This window comes from Chiloscyllium punctatum, chromosome 44 (genome assembly GCF_047496795.1).
Source record: "Chiloscyllium punctatum isolate Juve2018m chromosome 44, sChiPun1.3, whole genome shotgun sequence".
Lineage (NCBI taxonomy): Eukaryota > Metazoa > Chordata > Chondrichthyes > Orectolobiformes > Hemiscylliidae > Chiloscyllium > Chiloscyllium punctatum.
In genome coordinates this window covers 14800585-14823984 of record NC_092782.1, presented here as the reverse complement: position 1 = coordinate 14823984, position 23400 = coordinate 14800585, and the positions used below count along the sequence as shown (strand labels likewise).

At 45.7% G+C, this 23400-nt stretch overlaps 1 protein-coding gene across 2 annotated transcripts in view; it reads left to right on the top strand.

Annotated features, from left to right (window-relative positions):
* bcat1 (branched chain amino-acid transaminase 1, cytosolic) overlaps window positions 1-23400 on the top strand; it is an 81023-nt gene that overhangs the window by 29458 nt on the left and 28165 nt on the right. Inside the window, exons 3-7 of one of the 2 annotated variants that reach the window (XM_072562303.1) lie at window positions 6069-6269; window positions 12477-12587; window positions 15217-15336; window positions 16682-16845; window positions 19851-19993. In XM_072562303.1, the coding sequence (XP_072418404.1) occupies window positions 6069-6269; window positions 12477-12587; window positions 15217-15336; window positions 16682-16845; window positions 19851-19993 (739 nt within the window). The remainder of the gene's footprint in view (window positions 1-6068; window positions 6270-12476; window positions 12588-15216; window positions 15337-16681; window positions 16846-19850; window positions 19994-23400) is intronic. The other variant, XM_072562304.1, reaches the window with a different exon arrangement.

Below are 23400 nucleotides of genomic sequence, written 5' to 3'. Positions count from 1 at the left end.
AAGAATCTCGTATCTGTTGGACAAGGTCAAGGGCTGAGGCTCCTCCACTCCTGAACTCCGGTTCCCCCTACCTGCTTCACTTACAGTCACACTCTGATGAGCTTGATCACTAACTGAATGTGAATTACTTAATCTCCCAGGTGTGACTGCCTCCTGAAACAAAGTGTCCAGGTAACTCTCCCCCTCCCGGATGTGCCACAGTGTTTGAAGCTCAGATTCCAGATCATCAACTCTGAGCTGGAGTTCTTCCAGGAGCCAACACTTGCTGCAGATCTGGTCACTGCCATTCACAATGGGATCAGCCAGCTCCCACATCATACAGCTACAGCCATCATACCTGCCCAGCCATCTCTGCTTAGTTAATTACTTTATTACTTTGTATAGTTTTGATTTAAAATACTTTCTGATACCTCTGTGCTATAGTGTTTTTCTAAAAATCAATTAATAGATAAACCATAAAAAGTAAATTTTTAACCAATCACCGATAAAGAAATAGAAAATCCTTACCCTAACAAACCAGAGTCCTATTTTTGGTTAGAGGAGGTGGTGGGGTGGGGGTGGGTGGGGGGGGAGGTGGGAGACACAAGGGTGGCAGAGTGGTTAGCTCTGCTGCCTCACAGCGCCAGAGACCCGGGTTCAATTCCCGCCTCAGGCGACTGACTGTGTGGAGTTTGCACATTCTCCCCGTGTCTGCGTGGGTTTCCTCCGGGTGCTCCGGTTTCCTCCCACAGTCCAAAGATGTGCAGGTCAGGTGAATTGGCCATGCTAAATTGCCCGTAGTGTTAGGTAAGGAGTAAATGTAGGGGTATGGGTGGGTTGCGCTTCGGCGGGGCGGTGTGGACTTGTTGGGCCGAAGGGCCTGTTTCCACACTGTAAGTAATCTAATCTAATCTAATCTAGTGTCTCAGGTTCAGCCACTTCCCAGATATACTACCGGCAGTCCCCTGGTCGTCGCTCCCACTCTTCCTACTTATTGACTAGGTTAGACGAGGAGGGCGGGTGGGAGACACTACAGTAGTAGAGTCTCGGGTTTAGCCGCCTTGCTGATATATATGGTCACTGCTCTCCTTCCCGGCTGCCCCTCCGGTCCTCGTCACTTCCTCCGCTGCTCCCGCTCCTTCTCCGCTGCTGCTCGCACTCACAATATTGAGCTGTCATGCCCTCTGCTTTAGAAATTGCTCCCTCTTCCCACGACCAGAGTGAGGTAGGGAACCTATCAGAGGTTTCAGCTTCCATGGCTGAGCTGGTCTGTACCCCCTGGGTGCCGTGACCATTGTCTGAGTTGCTCTAGGTCACGCCAGGTTAACTCCGTGGTGATATCCTATCTCCCAGGGATGGGCCCAGCCAGGAATGCGCATGTTCCGTAAATGAGTTTTTAAAAAAATGTTATAATTGGGAATAGAGTGGAAGATTGATTCCAACATTGATCATGGGGTCTGAGGAATATCATTAATTAATGCAAGTCAAAGTAGAACCAAAGTTGGAAATATGCTTCATATGAATTATTTCTGATGGGAACATGACATCCCCCTGTGAAACATCCCTGATGATTTAGTGAATCTTGTTTATGTGACAAACTGATGTATCGCAGTAGATTTTCTTTAGACAGGTTCACATATTTTTCTGTGTGACGTCTATTTGCACATTATTTGGAAATAACTTTAACCTCTCAACTGATTAATGTTTAAGTTAATCAGTTGATAACTGGAGGCTAGAGCAATCCACAGGGTTTCGGATATGTGCCCCCAGTTTCATGAACTATGAACACTTAGACGCTCAGCTGCTACAGTCAGCGATGGAACACACACTGCCTTGTAATATGCAGTTGTTGCCTGTGCCGTGATGCTAACCATCACCTGCTGGTGATAGTGGTAGTTTGCTACCACTATCCTCTTTTGTTGATTGGGTTCAAAGTCCAACTTGGTTGACAGTGGGAAGGTAAAAGCGTAAGTGAACCTTAAGGACAGGAGGCTTGTGCCTTAATCAAGCTGTATTTTATTGCATGATAGACACTAGATACAAGTTATACTGGGACATTGAGGGTGCAGTGGTAGTCTTGCTACCTCTTGGACAGAAGACCTGGATTCAAGTCCCATCTAATCCAGAAGTGTGTTATAACACATCTAAGCAGATTGGTTAGAAGATATGGACATTGGGAAGTTAGGCATTGTTACTCAGACTGGTGGGAGACCTGTGCATAATCCATCTTCACATGACATGGTCGTCAGCTGCTGTGATGTATCTCCACTCAGAGCCCATAGACATCAGCCTAGAATGGAGATTAATGCGTCTTCAACATTAACCCTTGCAAAACCATTCCCTAACACAACAGCTCATGAGTTGCCCTTGTGATCAAAAGTAACCTGAAGCTTTTACAGGACTACTGTCAGAATTGAGAGGTAGGAATGGTAAGGAAATATGGAGGAGACCTGACCAAGGCCTTAACAGCAATTGAGGAATTTGATAAGAGATTGGTGGAGAAAGTCCTTCTGCTTCTCGGGGAGTCTCGGCTCAAAGGTTCTTAGCCGAAACTGTAGATAGAAGATAATTTACACAGAGAGTGGTAGAAATGTGGAGCCCATGACCACGTGGGACAGATAGCTTTGCTGTAATTAATGGAGAGTTTGAATCAAACACAAAGTGGAAGATAACAAATGGAGGCAGGATGTTAAGATAGAGTCTGGCTGGTGTTGAAATACTGACACCAACCAGTTAGAGTCATAGAATTCTACAGCATGGAGACAGGCCATTTGGCCCAAACTGGTCTATGTCAACCAAAATGTACATCCACTCTAACCCTATTTCTCTGTAACTTGGCCCATATCCTTCTAATCATTTCTTGTCCATATATTTGTCCAAATGCCTTTTAAATATTTTCAATGTACCCACATCAACCCCTTCTGCTGGCAGCTCATTCCATATGTGTACCACCCTCTGTGTAAAAAATGTTGTCCCTCAGGTTCTCTTTTATTCTTTCCCCTCTAACCTTAAACTGATGCCCTCTAGTCCTCGATTCCCCAACCCTGGGAAAAAGACTGAGTACATTCACTCTATCCAGGCTTACCATGATGTTATGCACCTCTATAAGCTCCCCCCTGAGTCTCCTACACTCTTTTTAAAAAAATGTCCTAGCTTGTCCAACTTCCCCCTTTTAACCCATCCCATTGAGTCCAGGCAACATCCTTGTAAATTTCTTCTGCACTCCTTCCAGTTTAATAACATCCTTCCTATAGCAAGATGAACAAAACTGAACACAATACTCTAAGTGCGGCCTCACCAATGTCCTGTGTAATTGTATAACATAACTTCCCAACTTCTATACTCAAAGCCAGTGTGCCAAAAGCCTTCTTCACTGCCCTGTCTACCTGTGACTCCACTTTCAGAGAGCCGTAAACCTAAATTCCAAATCCCACTCTTTCACTAAGGCCGTACCATTCAACATGAAACTCCTGCCTTGATTTAACTTTCCAAGGTGCAAGACCTCACCATTATCCATATTAAACTCCCTTTGCCATTTCTCAGCCCACATTCCCAGCTGACCAAGGTCCTGCTGCAATTTCTGATAACCTTCATCACTGTCTACGATACCACGTATTTCAGTGTCATCAGCAAACTTACTAATCATGCCTTGTAGATTCTCTTCCAAATCATTGATATAGATAACAAACAGTAATGAGCCCAGCACAGACCCTGAGGCACTCCACGAGTCACAGGCCTCCAGTCCAATACGCAACCTTCCACTAATACCCTCCACTTCTTACCATCAAGCTAACTGTGTAATTGATTTGCCTGCTCTCTCTGGATTCCATGCGATCTAGCCTTCAAGAGCAGCCTACCATGTGGAACTTTATCAAAGGCCTTACTGAAATCTATATGGACTACATCTGCTACACTGCCCTCATCAACCTTCCTGGTCACTTCATCAAAGAACTCTAGCAACTTTTCTGATTGATTCGATCCATTGTTGTTACATGTAGCAAGATACAGTGAAAAATGTTGTTTTATGCTGTATAGGCAGATCATACCATACAAAGTGCATCAGAGTAGCAGAACTGAATGCTGAATGCAGTGTTACAGCCGCATAGAAGGTGGAGAGAGAGAGAGAGAGAGACTAGAATTAACATTTGAGAGGTCCATTCCAATGTCTGATAACAGCAGGGAAGAAACTATTCTTGAATCTCTTTGTATGTGTTTTCAAACTTTTATATCTTCTGCTGGATGGAATTAGGTGGAGGAAAGTATAATCGGGGTGGGAGGGGTCTTTGATTACGTTGCTTGCTTTCCTGAGGCTGCGGGAAGTATAAATGGAGTCAATTGATGGGAGCTGGTTTGCCTGATGAACGGGGCTGTGTTCATGACTCTGTGTAGTTTCTTGCGGTCTTGGGCAGAGCAGTTACTGTACCAAGCTGTGAAGGATCCAGACAGGATACTTTCTATCGTGCATCTTTGAAAATTAGTAAGAGTCATTTTGGACATGCTGAATTTCCTTAGCTTCTCGATGAAGTAGAGGCATTGGTGTGCTTTCTTGATCATTACCCCACCGTGGGTGGACCAGACAGATTGTTGTTGATCGTCACTCCCAGGAACTTTACACTTTCAACCATCTCCACCTCAGCACCATTGATACAGACAGGAGCATGCCTTCCACTCCTCTTCCTGAAGTCAATGACCAGCTCCCTCATTTTGCTGACATTGATAGAGAGATTGTTGACTTTAGACCGTGCTGCCAAACACTCAATCTCTTTCGAGTGCTCTGTCTCATCGTACTCTGAGATACAACCCACTCTGGTGGTATCGTAGCAAACTTGTAAATGGAGTTGGGGCGGAATTAGACTCACAACTGTGAGGCCAGTAAGAAGTATAGTAGGAGGCTGAGTACACTGCCTTGTGGGGCATGCGTGTTGAGGATTATAGTGGAGGAGGTGTGTTGTCTTCTATTTTTACTGATTGCGGTCTATGGGTCAGGATGTTGAGGATCCAGTTACAGAGGGAGAAGCTGAGACCTAGGTCTTGGTGTTTGGAGATGGAGAGGTCCAGAAAGGGGAAGGACATGTCCGAGGTCATCCAAATGAACTTGAGGTCTGGGTGAAAGATGTTTGTGAAGTTGATGAACTGCCTCCTATTTATTTCTCAGCCCCCTTAGGACCCCTCCACATTCCTGATGAAGCGCTCATACCTGAAATGTCAGCTCTCCTGCTCCTCGGATGCTGCTTGACCTGCTGTGCTCTTCCAGCACCATGCATTTTGACTCTGATCTCCAGTACCTTCAGTCCTCACTTTCTCCCCTCCTGATGTTGTTATCCTTGTTATCCAGATGTTCCAGGGATGAGTAGAGGGCCAGGCAGATGATGTCTGCTGTGGGGCTGTTGTGTTGGTAGGGAAATTACAGGCTGGGAGGCTGGAGTTGATAAGAACCATGACTAATCTCTGGAAGCACTTCGTAATGATGAAGGTCAGAGCTGCTGGGTGGTAGTCATTATGGCACGCTATATGAGGTTTTTTTTGGTACCAGAATGATGGTGGTCTTCTTGAAGCAGTGGGGACTTCAGATCAGAGGAAGGAGAGGTTAAAGATGTCAGCGATTACTCCCACCAACTGGTCCGTGCGGGATCTGACTGCACAGCCAGAGACTCCGTCTGGGTCAGTCACTTCCCGTGGGTTCACTCTCAAGAAGGCCGATGTAACATCTGTGGAGTTGACTATGGGTGCAGGTAGATCTGAGACTGTTGGGATAGGTGACACCGTTTCACTGACCTTCTGTTCAAAGTGAGTGTGGAATGCATTGAGCTCGTTGGGTAGGGGTGTACTGCTACCCGTGATTCTATTTAATTTAACTTTGTAGCTCGTCATGTCGTGTAAGCTTGCCGGTTTCCGTGTGGTTGGTCTGGGTCTCGAGCTTAGTTTGGCATTGCCTTTTGGCACCTATGTTGGCTTTAACGAAATGAAAGTTGTACCTGATCGAATAGCCTGTTTCTGGGTTAAATTTCAGGTAAAATCCTGCGTCCTGATTGATGTAGGAGATCTGAAACTCACCCTGAATATATTTTTCTGCTTCGTTTTCCATTAAGGCGACAGATCTGCAGATTGAAATGGTCCAGACGTCAGCCAAGAAGCCAGACCCGAACCAGCTTGTGTTCGGGACTTCGTTCAGCGACCACATGTTGATGATTCATTGGACGGCCGCAAGAGGCTGGGAGAGGCCACAGATTAAACCACTGCAGAACCTCTCACTGCACCCTGCAGTGTCAGCCCTACACTACTCAGTGGAGGTGAGATGATGTAAGGGAGATTTAAATTTTTGGGTTCGGCGTTAGCCATAGGGCTTGGCTGGTGGCATTCACAACTCTGAGTTCAAAGCTCAATGTTCAGACAGAAGGAATTGAATGCAGCAACCTGACACCTCACCCCTGCCCCACCGCCCACCCCCAACTCCCTGCAGTACTGAGGGACATCTGTCCTGTCAGACGTGTCATTTTTCGTAAGCGATCTTTAGCTCAGGCCCTGTCTGCCTTCTCAAGTTGAAGATGGTACGCCAGCACTTTGAAGAGAAGCATCTCCAGACAATATTTAACCTGGAGCTGAATGTCAGTAAAATTTGGCCATTCGTGGTTTTGTGTGTGTTTGTGTGTGTTGGGGGGGGTTATTGCTTTGCACAAACTCTGCTGCCACATTTGCCTGGGGAATCCCGATTATGTCATTAATTTGAAAATGCTCTGAAGGCACAGAATGTCCTGGTAATTCTTTAATTTCTTTCTTGCATTCGAACGGTTTTCTTGACACTTTGCTTGAGATCCTTTAAGGTTTTAGGTGTCGTGCTAACTCTATAATCCTCAGTCTGGTGCCATCAGCGGACAGGCCAAGGTACTTGAGGATTGACATATTGATGCTTACAGAGTGCTCTTGCCAGGGACATTGGGTGGGGCCTCAACTGAGCAGTTTTGTCTCCCATTACTTTATTGAACCAGCGAGCAGTCGGGAAAAGGTTGCTTGATTTATAGGTTTGCCTCTATGATTTATCTTGTCACTGGCTGAATGGTTATTGATATAAATCACTGCCAACTGCTTATTATTTCTGCCATTGGTACTTTAAAGGTCTAGTGAGTTTACATGTGACAAGTAACTGCAGTTTTTGAAGGACGTTATGAATGGCTTTTTTTTTTAAAACATTCCCACACATGTCATTGCTATTGTAGGGTTTACTGGTTTTGTACAGAGTGCGTATCTGATGCATGGACATCAAAGTGCAATGAGTTGACATGGAGGATGTCAGGGAGAGGAAGAGATGTATGGGTAATTGTGGAACCATGAAGGACCATTGGTGGGATCATAAAGAGAACTGATTGGCTTGTGGGGTATGAGGAGCCATTAGAGGTGGATGACAATATGGATTGGCATGGATGGGCCATTGGGGAGTAGGTGAGGAGTGGGAGCCAAATAACAGAATTACTAGGACAGAGTCCCAGAGAACCTGAGTGATCCATTTAACTGGAACACCTTGGCAGTAGTAGCCTCTGATCTGTGTCCAGAAGGAGTAGGCTCAAATCCACCATTCAATAAGAACACGGCTGATCAATTTATGTTTTGAATTCGGCATTCCCGTTTATCCCCGATAATCCTTAACAATTCCCTTAACAATAAGAATCTGCCTAACCCCACCTGCCTAACCCCTGAAGGAAATCAATGAACCGGATGGGCTATTCCAACAATCGACAACAGATTCATGGTCATCAGTGGATTCTTAATTCCTGATTTATATTTTAAAAATTGAACTTAACTTCCACATTCAGCTATGGCAAAATTCAAACCTGGGTCCCCAGAACATTATCTAGGTCTCTGGATTGACAGTCCAACGATAATGCCACTAGGTCATCAAATTGTCTTGATCTTCACAACTGTAGTGAAAATAAGCCCAGCATGTCCAATGTTTGGTTCTAAGGTTTCTCATCATTCCAGGTTTCAATCTGGTAAACCTCCTTTGCACTTACATCCTTCCTTAAACAAGGATGCCAAACTGCACACCGTATTCTGAAGTGGCTTTCCTAATAACTGAAGCGTAATATAAAGTCATGGAATTTTACTGTTCTGAAGGAGGCCATTCATCCTGTTGTGTATGTGTACCGGCTCCTGAAAGAATGTCCTTACTAGTATGTTCAATTCTTCTCGTAATAAAGGAGAACAACCTGTTAACGCAGCCATTGGCCTGCTGGAAAACAATTTGCACACAGATGATGTCACACACAGCCGTGAAATAAATGATCGAGTGATATGTTTTGCTGCTATTTAGTTAATGGACAATTGTTATTTGGGGAACAGCATCGGGGCCCCTGCCTCACTGTTCTTCGACCGGTAATTAGGAAATCTTTCATATCTGTCTGAGAGGCCTCAATTTAACACCTTGTCTAAAACTCAGCACCTCCAGTAGTGCAGCACTCCCTCCGCGCAACACAAGAGTGTCATTTTGGGTTTGAATGTTTGCGTTGCTGATTTTGAGATGAAAGTAGATTAGATTACATTACAGTGTGGAAACAGGCCTTTTGGCCCAACAAGTCCACACCAACCCGCCGAAGCACAACCCACCCATACCCTTAAATTTACCCCTTACCTAACACTACAGGCAATTTAGCATGGCCAATTCACCTAATCTGCACATCTTTGGACAGTGGGAGGAAACCAGAGCACCCGGAGGAAACCCATGCAGACACGGGGAGAATGTGCAAACTCTACACAGTCAGTTGCCTGAGGCGGGAATTGAACCCGGGTCTCAGGCACTGTGAGGCAGCAGTGCTAACCACTGTGCCACCGTGCCACCCACTGAACTTGTTTGGGAAGTTAAATGTGATCTGTGAAAACCTAAAGTACGTGAAATGAATATAAATGCCAAACATTCGCAAATCAAGATGAATTAAACAAAGCCATTACATATTATGTAGGACGAATTGTACTTATTGCATCACATATTGGGAAGATTTGATTAAATTGTTAACATGAGGTGGCTAGTTAAAAACTAAAACCTGTTAATATTATAATATAGAGGTTGTGTTAAGTTGCAGTGTCATATTTTTGGAGAATGTGTGATTCTAAAAGGTTTTACAGTTAGTGCAAGTTGTTGCCTAATGACAACAAACTGCTGCTGCTCTCTACTTGTACCCGAGCCCATGATATTTCACCAGGAGGTGGTCTCCATCATCCTCTTGTGGTTCTTCTCAGAAATTGCAAGTGTGCAGCACAACTGAAAGAATGTGGATGAGAAATTAGGCTGGACTCATGACTGGGGTCCTGCCTACGTTCTTCAAACGCAGAAACGGCACCTGTGGCAAAAAATTAAAAGAAGTTCTGGGATTTGTATAGTAATGAACCGAAATCTGCAAACCATTCTAAAAGATAAAAGACTTAAAAGCAATCTAGGTTTGTTCAATGTATCATTTCAGTTGCATGACAATGCAATATGAAGGTAGGCTAGCCAGTAATATTAGAAATGATAGTAAAAGTTTATTTCAATACATAAGAAACAAACAACAGACAAAAGTAGACATTGGGCCACTTCAAACTGATGCTGGAAGCCTAGTGATGGGAGATAAGGAAATAACTGGAGAGCTTAATAAGTACTTTGCGTCAGTCTTCACAGTGGAAGACAGGAGTAATATCCCAACAATTAAAGGGAGTCAGAAGGCTGAGTTGAGTATGGTTGCCACTACAAAAGAGAAAGTGCTAGAAAAGCTAAAAGGTCTTAAAATTGATAAATCTCCTGGCCACAAGAGTTCTGAGGGAGGTGGCTGAGGAAATAACGAGGCATTGGTTGAGATCTTTCAAAAGTCACTGGAGTCAGGGAAAGTCCCGGATGAATGGAAGATCGCTGTTGTAACCCCTTTGTTCAAGAAAGGATCAAGACAAAAGATGGAAAATTATAGGCCAATTAGCCTAACCTTGGTTGTTGGTAAAATTCTAGAATCCATCGTTAAGGATGAGGTTTCTAAATTCTTGGTAGAGCAGAGTCGGATTAGAACAAGTCAACATGGATTTAGTAAGGGGAGGTCATGCCTGACAAACCTGTTAGAATTCTTTGAAGAGGTGACAAGTAGGTCAGACCAGGGAAACCCAGTGGATGTGGTTTATCTAGACTTCCAAAAGGCCTTTGATAAGGTGCCACACGGGAGGCTGCTGAGCAAGGTGAAGGCCCATGGTGTTCAAGGTGAGCTGCTGGTCTGGATTGAGGATTGGCTGTCTGACAGAAGGCAGAGAGTTGGGATAAAAGGTTCTTTTTCGGAATGGCAGCCGGTGACAAGCGGTGTCCCGTAGGGTTCAGTGTTGGGGCCGCAGGTGTTCGCATTATATATTAATGATCTGGATGAAGGGACTGGGGGCATTCTAGCGAAGTTTGCCGATGATACGAAGTTAGGTGGACAGGCAGGTAGTACTGAGGAAGTGGGGAGGCTGCAGAAGGATCTAGACAGTTTGGGAGAGTGGTCCAGGAAATGGCTGATGGAATTCAATGTGAGCAAATGCGAGGTCTTGCACTTTGGAAAAAAGAATATAAGAATGGACTACTTTCTAAACGGTGAGAAAATTCGTAAAGCCAAAGTACAGAGGGATCTGGGAGTGCTAGTTGAGGATTCTCTGAAGGTAAACATGCAGGTTGAGTCCGTGATTAAGAAAGCGAATGCAGTGTTGTAATTTATCTTAAGAGGGTTGGAATATAAAAACAGCGATGTGCTACTGAGACTTTATAAAGCTCTGGTTAGGCCCCATTTGGAGTACTGTGTCCAGTTTTGGTCCCCACACTTCAGGAAGGACATACTGGTACTGGAACGTGTCCAGCGAAGATTCACACGGATGATCCCTGGAATAGTAGGTCTAACATACGAGGAACGACTGAGGATCCTGGGATTGTATTCATTGGAGTTTAGAAGGTTAAGGGGAGATCTAATAGAAACTTACAAGATAATACATGGCTTGGAAAGGGTGGACGCTAGGAAATTGTTTCCATTAGGCGAGGAGACTAGGACCCGTGGACACAGCCTTAGAGTTAGAGGGGATCAATTCAGAACAGAAATGCGGAGACATTTCTTCAGCCAGAGAGTGGTGGGTCTGTGGAATTCATTGCCGCAGAGTGCAGTGGAGGCCGGGACGCTAAATGTCTTCAAGGCAGAGATTGATAAATTCTTGATGTCACAAGGAATTAAGGACTACGGGGAGAATGCGGGTAAGTGGAGTTGAAATGCCCATCAGCCATGATTGAATGGCGGAGTGGACTCAATGGGCCGAATGGCCTTACTTCCATTCCTATGTCTTATGGTCTTATGGTCTAATCCTGTTGCTGTAAAGTCGATGTCCTACGATCCTGCTCCACAACCACCTGATGAAGGAGCAGCGCTCCAAAAGCTAGTGCTTCCAAATAAGTCTGTTAGACTGTAACCTGGTGTTGTGTAATTTTTAACTTTGTCCAGCCCAGCCCAACACATCAAACATTTTCAAGTGAGCTTAGTTGATTTCTTCTGACTGTTGCTTTGATTCCTGTTGGCTGCTTTTTGTCGTTGGTGAAAGTTGCAGGAGTAGTGTGGCAGGGGCTGAAAGAAGTCCTCGCTGTCTTCTTCACGGCTTCTGCATAAGACTGCCTAGCCTGCTTCGAGTTGCTGACCTTGTCCTGCCCAGAGGTGCTGAAGAGACGTTGGAGACAGCGAAGGGGCAGGCAGGTCAGCCATTTCTCCTGCCCTCCAGTGTTTGCCTCGGTCTTCCAGTGGTGTGGCAGTGCACTGAGAACGCAGGCGGGCAGGAGTTTTGCTGTCGTTCCACGCTGTCTCTGACTGAGCTTGCATGTAACAGCTGCAGATTTTGCAATGCAATGAGATGAAATGATGGTGCTGGTTTGCTATCATCTGTTTCTTCCTGACGTCCCTCCCATGCCTGGCCAGGCTGCACCACTTGGGGTCAAGGTTAACGGTGGGGAAATGTTTGGCACGAGTGGTTAAATTGGTGGAGATTGTCAGTCAGTGACTGGAGGTTGGTGGAGATGGTGCCGTGGGGATGTTGGTGGGGTTAGGGTAGATGGAGGACTGCAGGGAATCCTGCAGCTGCTCCCTCAGGAAGGATGTCGATTGCCCTGGAGGGGAAAACCACCGGTTTTGTCCTGAGGGTAGGGGCAGTGCTGAGGGACTCTCAGTGACCCCACGTTTAGCAGCCCGTCTGCCACTTCTGACACGCAGGGTGAGAATGTGTGGCCACTCGGTGACCCACAGGAGGATCCCAGAATTAGCAGCAAGGGTGGCAGTGAATTTGCTTCTGTGAGGTCAGCCAGGAGACGAGGGAATATTGACTGAGCTACGATTAACAGTTAAACACAGAGTGCAGTCTTACAGTGAAGGATGCAAATGTGGGATTCACCAGTAACTGCGATTTCTTTTTGCTAACTAACCGTGGTATCACCTGACAGAGAGAGTTGCATGAAATGACCTCTTGCTTCACCTGCCATCTCTTCACAGTTGTTTGAAGGGCTGAAAGCCTACCGCGGAGTGGATAATAAGATTCGCCTGTTCCGACCCATGTTGAATATGCAGAGGATGCTGCAGTCGGCCATTCGAGCCTGTTTACCTGTGAGTACACAGACTGTTATTGTTGCCTGTTACTTACCCCAATTGCCGTCCCTTTCAGTTTATTTGCACTGTGCACGTATGGTCTTAATGACAGAACAAACCCCCTCCGGGACTTCTCAGGTCACTGCACGGCTGCACATCCATGCAACGTTGCAGCGACACGCAACAGCGGTTTACCTGCACTGACCGGTTACTGTCAATGCCTTGAATGTGGTGTACCTCAGTAATGCAATCAAATCACACATTCTGTAACAAGCAAATAGAGCTTTCATTAGAGCGCAAGTTCTTTCTTGCGTGACATGGTGCATTAGGTAACTGTTGCATAAGGTAATTGTTCTGAAAGAGTTGACGTTGAATGTTGCAATTCTTCGACCCAATCCGAATATATTAACAGTCTATACATTAAGACAAGGAATTCTACAGATGGAATTGTATTCCGTGCAATACCAAATAGTCCTTAGTAATCATTGCCTGATTAGTTGTGTAAACTGCACTTATTGCTATCGTGCATAAAAACATTAACTGAGACAAGTTCCCATTCTGTTTAGACTCATCAGTGCTGTCTGTCCTCTACCACTGATCATTAGACGTGCTTTGGATACAGTATAGTCAGTGAAGGACAGGTGGCAGCAAACAGCTCAAATAACTCTTTGCCTGTGCCACATACAGGCAGGAAGTTGCAGATATCACCCTGGTGCCAGGAATGGCCATTAGGCCAAATTACAAGTGGCACCATTTCTGACAACAAAGCGTGACGCGTAGACATTCAGACAATGGTACAATCCAATTTGTACCTCAACTCCTGTTAGTCACGTTTTCCCGGACATCTTTCTAAACAAAGACTTGTCACCTTCTTGAAAGCTCCCATTGAATCCCAGCATGCACAGTCTTTTGATGGAGGTAGCTATAGTATGTGAAGCGCTGGATATGTCATAGAGATGTACGGAGAAAGCCACCCTTTGGTCCAACTCATCCATGCCGACCAGATATCCTAACCTAATCTAGTCCCATTTGCCAGCATTTGGCCCATATCCCTTTAAACCCTTCCTATTCATATACCCATCCAGATGCCTTTTAAATGTTGTAATTGCAGTAACCTCCATCACTTCCTCTGGCATTCAATATACGCACCACCCACTGCACGAAAAAGTTGCCCCTGAGGTCCCTTTTAAATTTTTCGCCTCTCACCTTAAAGCTATGCCCTCTTGTTCTGGACTCCCCCACCCCAGGGCAAAGACCTTGTCTATTTGCCCTATCTGTGCCCCTCATGATTTTATAAACCTCAATAAGGTCGCCTCTAACACTTCAGGGAAAACAGTCCCAGCCTATTCAGTCTCTCCCTATATGTCAAATCCTCCAACGCTGGTAACAACCTTGTAAATCTTTTCTGAACCCTTGCAGGTTTCACAACATCCTTCCTCTTTCAGGGAGACCGGAATTGCATGCAATATTCTAAAAGTGTCCTAACCAATGTCCTGCACAGCTGCAACATGACCTCTTAACTCCTATATTTGATGCTCTGACCTATAAAGGAAAGCATACCAAACACCTTCACTAACCTACCTACCTGCGCCTCTACTTTCAAGGAGCTGTGAACCTCCAGTCCAAGGTCTCTTGCCACTGCAAGAGGTTTTAAATCTGCACCCACACATCCCCATCTCCCCTCCATCCAAGGCCCCATAGGATCCTTCCATACCAGGCAGAGATTTTCCTGCACATCCATCCACCTCATCTACTGTGTCCATTCCTCTAGAAGTGGACTCTTCTACATTGGAGGGCCAGGACGCCAACTTGCGGAGCATTTCAGGAAACACCTCTGGGACACACGCACCCAACAGCCCCACCATCCTGTCCCTCTCCACCAAGAATATGCAAGTCCTGCGCCTCCTCCACCGCCGAATCCAAGCCACCCGATGCCTGGAGGAAGAACGCCTCATCTTCCACCTTGGGCCTCTCAACCACACAGCATCCGTGTCGACTTCACCAGTTTCCTCATCTCCCCTCCCCCACCTCATCCCAGATCCAACCCTCCAATTTGGCACCGCCCTCTAGATCTGTCCTACCTGTCCGTCTTCCTTCCCACCTAAGTACTCCACCCTCCGCTTTGACCTATCACCCTCATCCTCCAGCTTCGTCTATCTATTGCATTCCTAGCTACATTCTCCTCAGTCCCCCCGCCCTCCTGTTTATCTCTTAGCACCCCCCTTGCCCACCTCCTCCGTAACCCGCCACCCCATTCCTGATGGTGGGTTTATGTCCGAAACGTCAACTCTCCTACTCCTTGGATGTTGCCTGACCTGCTGTGCTTTTTCAGCGCCACACTTTTCGACGTTGATCTCCAGGTCGGCAGTCCTCACTTTCTCCTATTCAGCCCAAATGGGTTATCATGCAAGAACCTCCATTTTCCACCAGAGGTTTTTACATTGGAAACATCCTGGTAGATACTAGGTGCAGACGGTAGCAGTTAAAATCTTCAATCTTTGAAGCCATGTTTGGTAACATTGGCCAGGCATTCTATCCACACTGGACAATAATCATACCAGCAGTTATTGATTAGTTTCAGTGATAGTTTCCCGACTTGGTTTCTGCACCAAATGAATTCAGTCTAAAGAGGTCTTTCCTTTACTAGATCTTTGATCCCAACGAGCTGTTGGAGTGCATCAAGAAGCTGGTGGAGATAGACAGGGAGTGGGTTCCATATTCAAATGCTGCCAGTCTCTACATTCGACCAGTCTTCATCGGAACAGAGGTGAGAATACCTGAAATTGGACTGGCTGCGTGTGTTGTGTTTTGGAGAATGGGCAAGGGCAATTGTGTCTTTTTTTAATGTTAATTTCAAAGGCTGTGGCATCATTGGCTGGGGCCAGTATTTATTGTCCATTCCTCATTGCCCAGAGGGCAGTTGAGAGTCAACCACATTGCTGTGGGTCTGGAGTCAGAGTGGGCAAGGACGACAGTTTCCTTCCCTAAAGGACATCAGTGAACCAGACCGGCATTTCTGCCAATGGACAAAGCTTGCATTGTCATCACTAGGCTGTTAATTCCAGATCTTTAGTCAATCCAAGTTGTGGCGGGATTTGAACCCAGGTCCCCAGAACATTAGCCAAGTTTCTGAATTAATAGCCTTGTGATAATACCATTAGGTCACTGCCTGCCAAATGTTGGGATGTAAATTCACGTTTTTCCAGCTCTGTTTATATACAGATCTGCACATGCTGTCATGTGTAGCGCGCGTTGACATCTGTTTGTAGATGCACCAGGCTGTGCGGTGTTTGCAGGTGTGGCTGGATGGAGCTCCAACTAGCTCATTAAACTTTGAGTGGCGAGACCCCTCAGTGAATTGTAGGCTGTGATGTTGAAGTCCATCAGAAGCTGGTGGCTTCTGGGCCATAGAGACTGCTGCAAGCGGTCTCCCTTCACAGGATCTAATTGGGGAAAAGATAAGACTCCATTCTGGTTTTTCAGGTTGTGGACTATGGGAGATGGGCTCAGTTAGGTTGAGGCAAGGTGCCCAACCCCACCATTGCTGCCATCGATTGACCCTAGATTGGTTCAAATGGAATATATTCTCTACATTATGTGGCAGAGAGCTCACCATGATTCCCAGTTGGAGACTCGCCACAGTGTCCCAGATAGAGACCATCACCATGGTTTCCCAGTTGGAGATTGTTGCCATGGTTTCACGGATGGAGACCGTCGCAATGGTTTCCTGGATGGAGACTTCACCATGGTTTCCCCGTTGGAGCTGTCCCATCTCCACTAGTTAATGCCCCCTCTGGGCTTCATGTAGCTGGGGGAAAGGAAAGGTGGAGTGGCAGCTGCTGTGATCAGCAGGAGTGGGTCTGGCTATCCATTGACTCTTTAGATGGTATCGCAAGAAACCTCACTATCCTGCCCCCTTCCTGTTTTGGAGGTCTCAATGATTTCCCCTCCAGGAACGTTTCCTGTTGAATGAACCTCTAACTTCTGGGAGCCTCCAGCACAATCCCACAGGATGGGAACACTGTGGATCCAGAGGGTTAGGGTGACACAGTTGCTGAAGGCTGTGTTTTAGCTCCTGCTGATTCCTTCTCACTTTCCGCTTTGAATCGCAGCCTTCTCTTGGATTGAAGATAACGACAAAAGCGTTGCTGTATGTGATCCTCAGTCCAGTCGGACCTTATTTCTCAAAGGGGACTTTGGACTCCGTGTCTCTTTGGGCAGATCCGAAATATGTCCGGGCATGGAAAGGAGGAACGGGAGACTGCAAGGTCGGAGGGTATGTACGTCAATAGTAGCCCACAATGAACACCTAAACAGCCCTTTACAATGCCTCCAAATGACCCCCACGTAGTTTGCACCCATCATCGCACATTCTGCTTTTCTATTCTTAGGCGCGAATGGGGATACATTTACAAATCCGGGACAGGCTAAGGAAATGTGTGAGTGGTAGATGTGTGGGATAGGATGGCAGCACGAGTGCTGGAACAAGGAAAGTAAGGAGACACCTCCTCGGCAACAAGTGCAATTCGGGGATTGAGGGAGAAGGGAATAGAGGGAACAAGTCAGAACAAGTGTGTATAATGGAAGACAGTGGAATCTGGCATAAATCAGATTCATTGCAATTGCAACAGTGCACCAAGACCCTGTGATCTTATCCTCCTTGAATCTATTCTGATCCCGATACAAACCTGTACACCATTTAACCAGGGTGAGTGCAGTTGCATATCACTCCCTGCATTTGGTTAATCGAGTCATAGAGATGTGCAGCACGGAAACAGACTCTTCGGTCCAACTCGTCCATGCCGACCAGATATCCGAAATCAAGCTAGTCCCATTTGCCAGCATTTGGCCCATATCCCTCTACACTCTTCCTATTCATGTACCCATCTGGATGCCTTTTATATGTTGTAATTGTACCAGCCTCCACTATCTCCTCTGCCAGCTCATTCCATCCACGCACCACCCTCTGTGTGAAAACGTTGCCCCTTAGGTCCCTTTTAAACCTTTCCCCTCTCACCATAAAACTACCCCCTCTAGTTCTGGACTACCTCACCGCAGGGAAAAGACTTGTCTATTTACCCTATTCATGCCCCTCATGATTTTATAAACCTCTATAAGGTCTCCCCTCAGCCTCCAACGCTCCAGGGAAAACAGCCCCAGCCTGTACAGCCTCTCCCTGTAGCTCAGATCCTCCAACCCTGGCAGCAATATCCTTGTCACAGTTTTCTGATGTTCCTTCACCTGAAGACTGCCATTCTCAGTATTTCCATGGCTCCTTTACCAACCTTGACCAGCAGTAAAGCAGGAAGACTTACATTTATATAGTGTCTTTCATGAATGTTGTTGTCTCACAGTACTTCACAGCCAATGAAGCCTGATTACTGTAGCACCCGACATACACATAGCAAGCTCCTGGAAATATCAGGGTGTTACTAATCAGATGGCATGGTGAGTATCATTCTGGGTCTGAGATAATTATTGGCCAAAATACTAGGGAGAATGGTTCAGCAACTGCTCTGCCCAGGGCCATAAGAAACTACAGAAAGCTGTGAACACAGCCCAGTCGGTCATGCGAACCAATCTTCCATCCACTGACCTCTATCTACAGTTCTCACTACCTCAGGAAGGCAGCCAATGTCGTCAAAGACCCCTCCCACCCCAGTTATAATCTCTTCCAACCTCTTCTGTTGGGAAATACAAAGGCTTCAACACACGAACCAACAAGTTTAAGAACAGTTTCTTCCCTGCTGCTGTTAGGCTTCTGAATGGACCTCTCAAATATTAAATTTAATGTTGATCTCGCTCTTTGTGCAGCTTCTCTGCAGCTGTAACATTGTATCCCTCACCTTGGAGAAAGTGAGGACTGCAGATGCTGGGGATCAGAGCTTAAAAATGTGTTGCTGGAAAAGCGCAGCCTGACCTGCTGTGCTTATCCCTCACCTTGGTCTATTACCCTTTTGCACTTTGTACAATATGATCTGCTTGTGCTACACACAAAACAAAACTTTTCTCTGTACCTAGGTGCATGTGACAATAATAAATCAAAATCTTCAAAAAAGGGCCGGGGAATCCTTTGTGTCCACCTGAGAAGACAGATGGAGCCTCAAATTATTACTGTGTCCAAAAAGCCAGCATGCCAGGCAATGCGACACTCCCTCAGTGCTGCACAATTCTCTGTTATCCCTGAGCCATAAGGCTCTGGGTTCAAGTCCCAGTCCAGGGCTTATGCTCAAAAACCCGAGTTGACTCTTCAGAGCAACACTGAGAGCTGCTGTTTACTGAACCTCCACCCTGTCTGCTTGTTGGATCGATCTAAGAAATCCCGTGGATTCTGTTTCAAAGAAGAGCAGAGCATTTCTTTCTGGGAACCTGGCCATTGTCCATCTCTTAGTCAACACCACGAAAAGCACACTGGTTACTCTCACTTGGTTGTTTTTGGAGTTTACCGAATGCAATACTGGCTGCCGAATTTACACATTGAAGCAAGATGTGCGGTGGTTTGCAAAATCCTATATCAATGCAAATCATTTTGTGTTCATGGCCTTGATTGGGACTTGAATCTCAGCCTTGTGACTCAGAAGGAAAGGAGTTCATATCTCAGCCTCAGCTGCCATGGTGTTACTGATAACTAGGCTTGTCCCCCAGGGCCTGGGTCACCCTGCTATAGGAAGGATATTATTAATTTGGAAAGGGCACATAAAAGGTTTACAAGGATGTCACCAGCAGTGGAGGGTTTAAGTTATAAGGAGACCCTAGATGGGCTGGGACATTTTTTTTCTATAGAGTGGAGGAGGTTGAGGGGTGACCTTACAGAGGTTTATAAAATCATGAAGGTAGGGTGAATAGCCTAGATCTTTTCCAAAGGATAGGGGAGTTTAAAACGAGAGGGCATAGGTTTAAGGTGAGAGACAAAAGATTTAAAAGGGACCTCAGGGTTAAATTGTTCACACAGAGAGTGGTTCGTATGTAGAATGAACTGCCAGAGGAAGTGGTAGATGCAGGTTCAGTAAAATGCAGGTTCAGCATTTAAAAGGCATTTGGACAGGTTCATGATTAGGAAGGATGTCAGGGATATGGGCCACATGCAGGTCAATGGGACGAGGTTAGTTTGGGAAATCTGGTCGGCATGGATGAGTTGGACCAAAAGGTCTGATTCCGTGCTGTATGGCACTATGATTCTACAACAGGTTCAAACTGGGATCTTTTTCTCGTTAAGCCGCTGTGAGCAGGAAGCAACTTTATAGCGGCATGCTCGGTTCTAACTGTTCTGTCTTCTTTTAGAAATTATGGTGCCTCACTTTATGCACAATCTGAAGCCTTGGCTGCAGGGTGTCAACAGGTTTTGTGGCTCTATGGAGACGAACACAATATAACGGAAGCAGGGACCATGAACCTGTTTATTTACTGGATAAATGAGAATGGAGGTACGGTATAACAGAAACTGAGCTCATTTCCACTTACATTATCTAGTTTTTGCTTTGTGGACCTAATGCCTCGACTGATATATTATTAAGGAAGGAGCATAATGAGCTTGCATTTACATAGCACCTTCCACAACTGTAGTTTGTCTCGGAATCAGTGGAGTACTTTTTAAGATGCAGTCACTGCCTGGCCATTTGTGCACAGTGTGATCCCACAAACCATTGACCATACCTTCACATTGTTGATGAGGGATAATTATTGGCTAGCAGGACTGCCCCTCCCTACCCAACTCTTTCAAATGATGCTGCAGGATATTTTTCTAATTGACCTATTCAGACACGTTATGACATAGCTCTCAGGCCTCCTGGCTCAGCGGTATGGACAGTTAGTGTCTTCATGGGATCTTTTACATCCTGGGAGGGCTTAGCTTGTCACATCATTTGAAAGAAAGCAACTCTGGAATTGTTGCACAACTCCGTCGCTGCACTAAGGCGTCAGTCCCAGAGGGATACCACTGCATCAAGGTTAGCACTGGAATAGTGGTCCAGTCTGATGCTTTGTGGCTCTGACTGTGTTTACATGAACAGTATTCCTCAGTTTTGGGACTGCAGCCATTGGAAGCATAGGACGTTGGCTTGGGCATGAGAAATTGGCAGGAGAATACCACCAAGTTTGTTCGTTAAACATCCTTTTGAGTAAATTGCAGAATTAGCTCAGCATCGAACCAACATGGCAGGAGGTGACCTAAGTGGCTCCTGTTGAGAGTAAGTAGAGAAATGCTAACACTCTACCTGAAACCTGACCTTATATCAGGAACTGGACAAGGCCATTCCGTCTCTTGGGCCTTTACTATTCAGTCTCTTTTATCATTCAGACCAATCATGGCTGACCTGTAGCCAATTTCACATTGGGTCCCCATACCTTGATACTGTAGCGATTGTAACAAGGTCAGCCACGTGGATCTCATAGAATGTGAGTTCCTCAGTTGGGGCTGTTAATCTGGCCCAGTCAGGGAGCCCCAGCTGACAGAAGTGTCAGGGTTCAGCTCACTCTGAGAGCTGGCTCTGAGGGCGCTGGATCAGTGTCAAGGACCTCCACGTGTAAGTAAAAGGCGTGTGATTTGGTGACGGGATAGCCGCCTCTGTGGAATTATTTCAGGTACCTGAGAAGTAATTGAGATTTAATTATGAGACTGCAGAGTTCTTCAAGATGAATATAAAGAGATTCCAGTGTAGTTTCATACAGAGTAAAGGAAATGGAGTTTGCCTGATCACTTTATGAGGAGGATGTTCTCTAATAAATGTGATTCCTTACCAACTGCAGCTTGTGTTTGGTACACTTCCTGAAATGCATACAATCATTTACTTTACCCAAACTGAGATATCATTAAGTAAGTAGAAGTCGGCTTAATCTTATGAAGCATAGAGGGACCTGTCTGAATTATTGTTGTCAGGTCTCCTTCAGATGTTCACTTTGGGCTGTGCCTGTAATGGAACACCAGTTACTCCTCCTCCCCAGGCAGACACACTAATATATTCTCTCGTCCTACTGCAAAAGCTTTTAGAGAAAACTTTGCAAATGGAATCGGTGAGGGATGCAAGATAAGGATGTAATTGTCTCAGAGCTGAAATCCTTTACCTAGTTGTGGTAATACAGAAGTTAATACTAAGTTCCGTTTCTGTTAGCAGATTACTTCTTTTCGTTTCAGATTCTAATCTCCTGGTTATATATTTTTCTTTTCTTTTTTTCTCTTTTCTTTGCTTATATTCCAGCACCCATCTTGTGAGCTGACTGCTCTCTGTGGTTTAATGAGAAATATGTGACAATTGTTCTATCAATGCTGGAGTAAAAGGATTGTCAAAATAAAATATGGCCGTTGAAGGGCTTGTGTGATGGTTTGCTTTTCTGCAGGTTATAGGCGGTGCCCTAACTTGTTTCTCCCTACGATGTACGTTTATGTAGCGCCTTTCCTGATCCCGGGCCATCTCCCATCATGCCTAGAGTTAATCTTAATTTGAAGCCGTGGTCACTGTTGAAATTTTCACACAGCATCATCCCATGAGTTGCAATCAAATAAATTACCTCTGTGTTGTCAAAAGAGTAAATCTCCTGTGATTTCTTGTTTTCTTTCCCACAATGAGAGAAAGGTGAGACAATGTGTTGGGAATTCCGGTTGTTTTTAAATGATTTTCTGTTGGGTTGGAGGGTGCTCAAGAAGGCAGTTCCTGTCATTCCCAGGGGCGTGCACAGTGCAGTGCTGGTGAACTCTGACCTGGCAGTGAAACAGTGATGGCATTGCTTTCCTGAGGTCTTTTACTGGAACCATTGTCTCCAGCTGTTGCCACAATGTTCTTTCTCTAGTCACCGGTCACATCCCCACTTCCTCCCTCCAAGGACACTGTCTGAGGCTGAACCAGACTGTTCGCAACCAAGGCATCCTAAGTGATTGTGAGCTGAACCCCTGACATAACATGCTCTCAGTTACCAAGACTACTCCTTGTTGAAGATTGTCCATCTACACTCCTATCCCAGGCCAGCTGTTTCGGAAACCCCCACTTGTGCTTTTGCATTATTTACAAAGTGCTTCCAATGGGCTCCCACTTTGAGCTGATCTTTCTGCTGCCCTTGTCCTGTGTTGAACCAAGTCCCATTCACCACCTGCCTATACTCGTTGCCCTTCATTAGTTATTAGTTCCTCAAATGGTTTTCAGGTCTGCCCCTGAACTTGCTGCTCTCAGTCTCTATAATCTCTCCATTCCTTCAATCTATGACCTCAAATGTCCCAGTCTCTTCTCTTCTTCCATTGGTAATTGTGCACTCAGCTTTCATAGTGTCAGAGTTCCCTACAGTGCAGGAAGAAGCCAATCAGTCCATTGCATCTGCACTGACCCTCAAAAGAGCATCCCACCCCAACCCAGCCCCTACCATATCCTGCATTCCCCATGGCTAATCCACCTAGCTTGCACATCCCTAGACACTATGGAGCAATTTTGCGTGGACAGTCCACCTAACCTGCATATGTTTGGACTGTGGGCGGAAGTCGGAGCACCTGGAGGAAACCCACGCAGACATGGAGAGAACATGCATACTCCATGGTTCTCCCCTTTCATGGTCTTTAGATCTCTAACTCTGTACCGAACACTCTCCATTACTCTACCTTTCTCTCTCGGTTAGGTCCTCCTGAAAGCTTGCCTCTGTGACCAAATATTTGACCATTTGTCCTATTATCTGCTGAGGTGTTCCGTGGCAATTTTTTTTTTGCCTGTTAAAGCCCTTCAGTGCTTTCTGTCATGAAAGGTGCTGTATAAATGCATATTTCTGTTCTTTGTATCTGGCTGCTTTATAAAAGTGTTGACCCATTATTGATAGTCCAGCCTTCAGAATATCAAGGACCTGAACTTTGCATTTC